This window comes from Labrus mixtus, unplaced genomic scaffold, assembly GCF_963584025.1.
Source record: "Labrus mixtus unplaced genomic scaffold, fLabMix1.1 SCAFFOLD_199, whole genome shotgun sequence".
Classification (NCBI taxonomy): Eukaryota; Metazoa; Chordata; class Actinopteri; order Labriformes; family Labridae; genus Labrus; species Labrus mixtus.
Genome location: NW_026870324.1, coordinates 629 through 7,500, shown reverse-complemented (window position 1 = coordinate 7,500; position 6,872 = coordinate 629). Strand labels below are relative to the sequence as shown.

The window sequence follows — 6,872 nt, the reverse complement described above, 5'->3', positions numbered from 1 at the left end:
GGTCACATTCATTCAGGATCTCCTCTACGACGATGTAATGAAGTCCTCTCTGAGCGTAGAGTCTTTAAATGTGTGATATTATCGCCCGCTGTGACCTTCAGCCTCCGTCACTGTCAGAGTCTCTGCGCCTGTTTAACCAGCACAGCGTTTCACTGACTCTGCTGTGTAAGCGTCACCGTCCGTCTGTTAACCTGATTGATCATTGATTGTGTGGTCTCTTTTTTCTGAGCTGTCGGAGGTTAAAGGGACAGTCTGTCTCTCTTCAGCTGATCTATCTCAGAAAGGCAAAAATGTTGTTGAATGGTCAGAATTTATCTAGTTAGTTAGTCGGTAAGTCGATGTGTTAGAGAGCTGGTTGGTTACTTGGTCGGTCAAATAGTCAGTGAGTTATAATTTAGTGAAGTCGTTGGTTTGGTTGGTAGATACCAGAGATCCAGTCTGTCCTGTGTAAATGTGTCTCTGAGTCATGACTGTCTACAATGAGGGAGAAGCTCGAGTCCCGCTGGCTGTGTTGTTGTCAGAGCCGTGTTTACATGGACGGGACGGCCGGCTCCTCCCCTTGTGTATAAAAGCTGTTTTAGTCAAGAACTAGAGAGAAGAAGAAGAACATACTCACTGATTATTTGGATGTTAGGAAGAGTTTTTAGATCACGCTCATTCTGTGTCAGTTTACATGAAATGTGAAGCTACGAGCTAACTAAAGAGCGCTAACATTAGCATGCTAACACAACAATGTGAAGCTACGAGCTAACTAAAGAGTGCTAACATTAGCATGCTAACACAACAATGTGAAGCTACGAGCTAACTAAAGAGTACTAACATTAGCATGCTAACACAACAATGTGAAGCTACGAGCTAACTACAGAGTGCTAACATTAGCATGCTAACACAACAATGTGAAGCTACGAGCTAACTAAAGAGTGCTACCATTAGCATGCTAACACAACAATGCAGGACACAGCTGATTGCAGCTCGAGCAGAGGAGAATTTTGTCTGCCACTTGTGCTTATTGGTGCTTAATTACGGTGCCTTCTAATCAATAACTCCTTTGTGTGAACGTGAGTGGAGGGGGGTTGGAGGTGTGTCTCTGTAGGAGAGCGGAGCCTTCAGTATGGAGGAGGCGTGGCCAAACAGCAGTTTGTTTTGGTTTCATGCTGGAGCTCAAGGGCGACCTCTACTGGACAAAAAGTGGCTCATTCTTCCTTTAAGACATCATAACTATGAAACTACAGTAGTAACTGGTTATTGAAGAATGTGAAGCTGAATGATTTGTAAGAAAGGAGAGGTCGTAGTCAAAAGTGACGTCGTTTAGATCGCTTCATCAACATGCAAACAGACTTTACATCATTCACTTTGACTAAACCATCCAGGGCGGTTACATGTTGATTCACATTCAGGAAGGGGTTAAATGTTAAAGATGTCAGCTGTGTTTTCTTACAGCGTCTGAAATCTGGACGTGAACAAAGTTTTTCATCTGTTGGTGCAGATAAGTTTATCTCAGTGAGCTAATAATCCCCACATAGCAGCGTTATCAGCGAGCTGCAGCCGCAGGGCGAGCTGATAAACAAGGGAACAGACGACATGCAGAGAGAGCGTCCGGGACGAAGCTCTGAGGAAGAAGAGGATGAGGAGAGGAAGGGTCTCTGGTAAACTCTCTGCAGCATCGCAGGAAACAGAGAGCGTCCTGAAACTCACCTGTGACATAGATGGTTCTGGAGTGTTCCAGCTCGGGGAACAGGATGTCTAAATCATTCTGAGCTAAACTCAGAGAGACCAGGGCACACATCAGGACGGGAATCATCTTGGCTCACCAGACTGGGGGGTCGCTCACTGCAGAGACACAGAGAGGGGGGGGGGGGGTTAGAGATGATGCAGGGAGGAAACGTCCTTTAGTTCATCTGAGAGGTTCAGAACACGACGAGGCACGAGAACAAAATGTTTTAATCAAAGTTAATTTAAATTACTACAAAGTCAAACTTTCAGTGTTGTTGAGCAGAAAGAAGAAATCAAACACAGATTTAATTAGATTTTTCCTTCTTGTGATGAAGTCTAAACTGTGAAATGATGAGAACATGCTGGAATAAAGATGTGAATGATAAATCCTCATGAAGAAGTTTCTGTTGAAATGAAGTCAGACTTGTTCTAAAAGAAGCCTCAACTCTCAATTTAAATTCAAACATGTTTAAAATAACAGCACAATGGTTGGAAATGAAGTCAAAAATATCCAAAACAAGGACGCACAAACAAACTAAAATAAAGTTCCTGAATGTAAAGACAATAAAAAATGTTCAAGACAAAAGACAAAACTGTTGAAATCAAAAATGGAAAAGGCTCATAAAGTGTAAATGTCCTGAGTCCATTGAACACAATTTCTGTGCATTGAGGAAAATTTAATTCAGAAAGATTAAAGAGTTTGTTTGTTTTTGAATTCAGTTGAATTTTATACAAACGTAAACTCAAAGCGCTTTACAGAACACAAAAATACACAAAAACAAACTCATTAAAAATGAATGAGTGAATTCAAAAAGCACATTTTAAATCATAACATTAATAAAGGGACCCTGCAGCATCCCTTCCAACACACACACACACACACACACTCACACATTGATGTTTAAAGAACTTAAAGGTTCTGCAGATCTCAGGTCAGCAGGCGGTTCAACAGAACGCCACCGCGGTGACCAAATGAACAACAAATATAAAAACTGAATTCAGAGGATAAAGATGAACTTTGAGATTATTTTAAGATATGTCACATTTCTTCTTTCTTAATTCTGAGAGTTATGTTTAAAGTATCCAAAATGAATCGTTACCAGGATTAAAGAAAAGATCAATCAGAGGACGTTATCGTACTCGTAACTCAAAACATTAATCCGGCTGTGGTTGAGTCTCATGCCGAGCCCTGATCGTCTTCCATAGAACGGAGAGCTGAGTGTGACCCAGAGTTTCTCTCTGCAGTGCTGCTTCTCCTCTGATGTCTGCAGGAGAGGAGAAGCAGCCTGCAGAGAAAAGCTCGCTAACACACACACTCAGATACAAAACATGCTACAAACACACCGCAGGATCCACCTCAGCTGCACACACCGGACGTCCCGTAAGAGGCATGACATTACAAGAAGACACACACACACATCACAAGCTGCACAACAAAACTCACACACACACACACACACTCACACACACACACACACACACACACACACACACACACACACACACTCCTTGATGTTAGATGTTCATACGTACGGTGCAGTAAACGTTCCTGTCATCCAGCAGAGCGAGGAGGCAGCATGACTCTGACAGTCCACAACTTCAGAGGGAGACTGAGCCTCAGTGCAGCGTCACACACACCACCACACACACACACACACACACACGCACGCACACACACACACACACACACACACACACACACACACACACACACACACACACACACACACACACACACACACACACACACACACACGCACACACACACACACACACACACACTCAGCCCAAACAGAGAGGGAGTCAACATTTGACTTTAAAGGTTTTTTTTATGGAAGTCCACGGCGGCCAAAGTCACAGAGACGAGTAACAAGAGTCATAAATAATTCCCTCACGTGTCTTTCAGATGGACTTTCTTAAGTGAACCTCCAGATCGGAAAAGTTGCAAAGGTTTAGACCGAAGCTTCAATTAGCGTTAAAACTCAAACCGCACCACTCGTGGTCATAAGTCAGAAAAATGTAAAAGTGCAATATGTAACTCTGACCCCTAGTGTTTAAAATGGGTACTGCACTAGGCCCGGTTGTCTCGTATACCGTGCTGACTCATGATTGCCCCCCGTCCCCCATTCCCCCCCTGGTCTGCACTCACACTGCTCCAGAATTAACCGGGCCTGAGCACGGTTACCTCCTGGACAAAATTTGAAGTTTCCTCGGGATCAATAAAGTATCTATCGATCTATCTAACGTCGTAATACAACACATGAATGGCTTTACGTGATCATGAAGCGTGCTCAGTTTACAAGACAGGGGGACTCAAAAAATAAAAAGGGATGCAAGGTAGAGTCTGTGGTACATCAGAGAACAGCACAGAGAACATGACAGCTAACTGTGTGTTTTATTTTGAGTCATTTTAGTCAGAGACAGACAGAACACTCTGGAATTCTTCGTTAATACGTCATGTCCATGTTGTGTTCTCGTGCTCGTGCATGGACTGTACCGTGCCAAAGCAAACCTCTTCCAAGCCGAGGAAGTGTACCGAGCACTCATAATATAACAAACTGGACTTTGGGGTCAAACGTGCCCCTCAAACTTGCAGAACTTGCTTAAGACAAGTGGCCTTTTTTAAGTTTTCTTCACTGTCTCAGTAAACCAGAGCTGGTTATCTGTATCGATGGAGAAGAGTTAATCCAGCACACTTTTTATTGAGACAGTTTGATAAAAGGTTACAAACAAACATCAGAATGACTGTTTTGGATTAAATGATTTGATTTTAATGTCGGCAGCTCTGGACTTCCATAGTAAAGTGTGTGTGTGAATTTGTTTTGAAAGCTTGTGTGTGTGTGTGTGTGTGTGAAGGGGTAGTCATTTGGATTGATCCCTCCCCCTCCCCCTCCCCCTCCCCTCCACCACCCTTATCTTCATTCACCATCCCAAACTGCTGATGCTCCGGCCCCCTCTGCCAGGTGGAGCTCCTGCAGTCAGCAGAATAACTCTGCAGCACACACACACACACACACACACACATACACACACACATACACACACACTGTGCCAGTTACACACTCTCCCTCCCTGCGTGAAAATAGTCATTACGCATATACCAGGACAGGACGAGGGGGGGCGAGGGGAGGCGGGGACTGCAGGGATAAGTAGGTGGAGTGACTGGAGGAGGATTTGTCCTTTTTAAACAGAGTGAAAACTTTGAGTGTTCTCTGCAGGAGACGAGGAGCAGCTGAGGTGTGAAATGAGAAAAGACGAGAGGAGATGGAGGGAAATGAAGATGATGAGATACAGCAGGAGAAAAAAAGCTGAGGAGGAGGAGGAGGAGGAGGAGGACGACTCTGCAGCAGCAGAAATGATGCAGAGAGCTGGAGTTTCATGCTCCATTAACACAGAGTCCTGTACTTAAATCTGAAGTCTCAGTACTGTTCTTGAACCTTAGTTTATATATCTAATGTAATCTAATGTGTCAGCTACAGTCACATTATAAACCAAGAGTTTACATGCAAAACACTTTGAAACTATGCTGCAACATCAAAACTGCCAACCTGACTGTTCAATTTGAGCTCAAAATAATGAGCGACGCATTTGCTGAGTCATGTTTTATGCAAAGATACCAAACATTCACGGTGTCAGCATTTCTTAGCCATAGACTTTATCAAACATTAACCAACCAAGCAGAAACCTGTCCAACTTTACAGCTGCAGTTCCTCCAGTGTCCACTAGAGTCTGTCTCCTGCAGTGAGTCAGTCCCCATAGAGCTCCATGTTAAAATGTCTAACTTTACAGCTGCAGTTCCTCCAGTGTCCACTAGAGTCTGTCTCCTGCAGTGAGTCAGTCCTCATAGAGCTCCATGTTAAAATGTCTAACTTTACAGCTGCAGTTCCTCCAGTGTCCACTAGAGTCTGTCTCCTGCAGTGAGTCAGTCCTCATAGAGCTCCATGTTAAAATGTCTAACTTTACAGCTGCAGTTCCTCCAGTGTCCACTAGAGTCTGTCTCCTGCAGTGAGTCAGTCCCCATAGAGCTCCATGTTAAAATGTCTAACTTTACAGCTGCAGTTCCTCCAGTGTCCACTAGAGTCTGTCTCCTGCAGTGAGTCAGTCCTCATAGAGCTCTATGTTAAAATGTCTAACTTTACAGCTGCAGTTCCTCCAGTGTCCACTAGAGTCTGTCTCCTGCAGTGAGTCAGTCCCCATAGAGCTCCATGTTAAAATGTCTAACTTTACAGCTGCAGTTCCTCCAGTGTCCACTAGAGTCTGTCTCCTGCAGTGAGTCAGTCCTCATAGAGCTCTATGTTAAAATGTCTAACTTTACAGCTGCAGTTCCTCCAGTGTCCACTAGAGTCTGTCTCCTGCAGTGAGTCAGTCCTCATAGAGCTCCATGTTAAAATGTCTAACTTTACAGCTGCAGTTCCTCCAGTGTCCACTAGAGTCTGTCTCCTGCAGTGAGTCAGTCCTCATAGAGCTCTATGTTAAAATGTCCAACTTTACAGCTGCAGTTCCTCCAGTGTCCACTAGAGTCTGTCTCCTGCAGTGAGTCAGTCCCCATAGAGCTCTATGTTAAAATGTCTAACTTTACAGCTGCAGTTCCTCCAGTGTCCACTAGAGTCTGTCTCCTGCAGTGAGTCAGTCCTCATAGAGCTCTATGTTAAAATGTCTAACTTTACAGCTGCAGTTCCTCCAGTGTCCACTAGAGTCTGTCTCCTGCAGTGAGTCAGTCCTCATAGAGCTCTATGTTAAAATGTCTAACTTTACAGCTGCAGTTCCTCCAGTGTCCACTAGAGTCTGTCTCCTGCAGTGAGTCAGTCCTCATAGAGCTCTATGTTAAAATGTCTAACTTTACAGCTGCAGTTCCTCCAGTGTCCACTAGAGTCTGTCTCCTGCAGTGAGTCAGTCCTCATAGAGCTCCATGTTAAAATGTCTAACTTTACAGCTGCAGTTCCTCCAGTGTCCACTAGAGTCTGTCTCCTGCAGTGAGTCAGTCCTCATAGAGCTCCATGTTAAAATGTCTAACTTTACAGCTGCAGTTCCTCCAGTGTCCACTAGAGTCTGTCTCCTGCAGTGAGTCAGTCCTCATAGAGCTCTATGTTAAAATGTCTAACTTTACAGCTGCAGTTCCTCCAGTGTCCACTAGAGTCTGTCTCCTGCAGTGAGTCAGT

General features: G+C 44.2%; 1 protein-coding gene across 2 annotated transcripts in view; it reads right to left on the bottom strand.

The window, feature by feature from the left end:
- Positions 1 to 1,833, bottom strand: part of LOC132968611 (hyaluronan and proteoglycan link protein 1-like) — a 15,278-nt gene extending 13,445 nt beyond the window's left edge. For both annotated transcript variants that reach the window (XM_061034254.1, XM_061034255.1), the window contains exon 1: positions 1,696 to 1,833. In XM_061034254.1, the coding sequence (XP_060890237.1) occupies positions 1,696 to 1,801 (106 nt within the window). In that variant the 5' untranslated portion in view covers positions 1,802 to 1,833. The remainder of the gene's footprint in view (positions 1 to 1,695) is intronic.
- Positions 1,834 to 6,872: the final 5,039 nt, after the last annotated feature.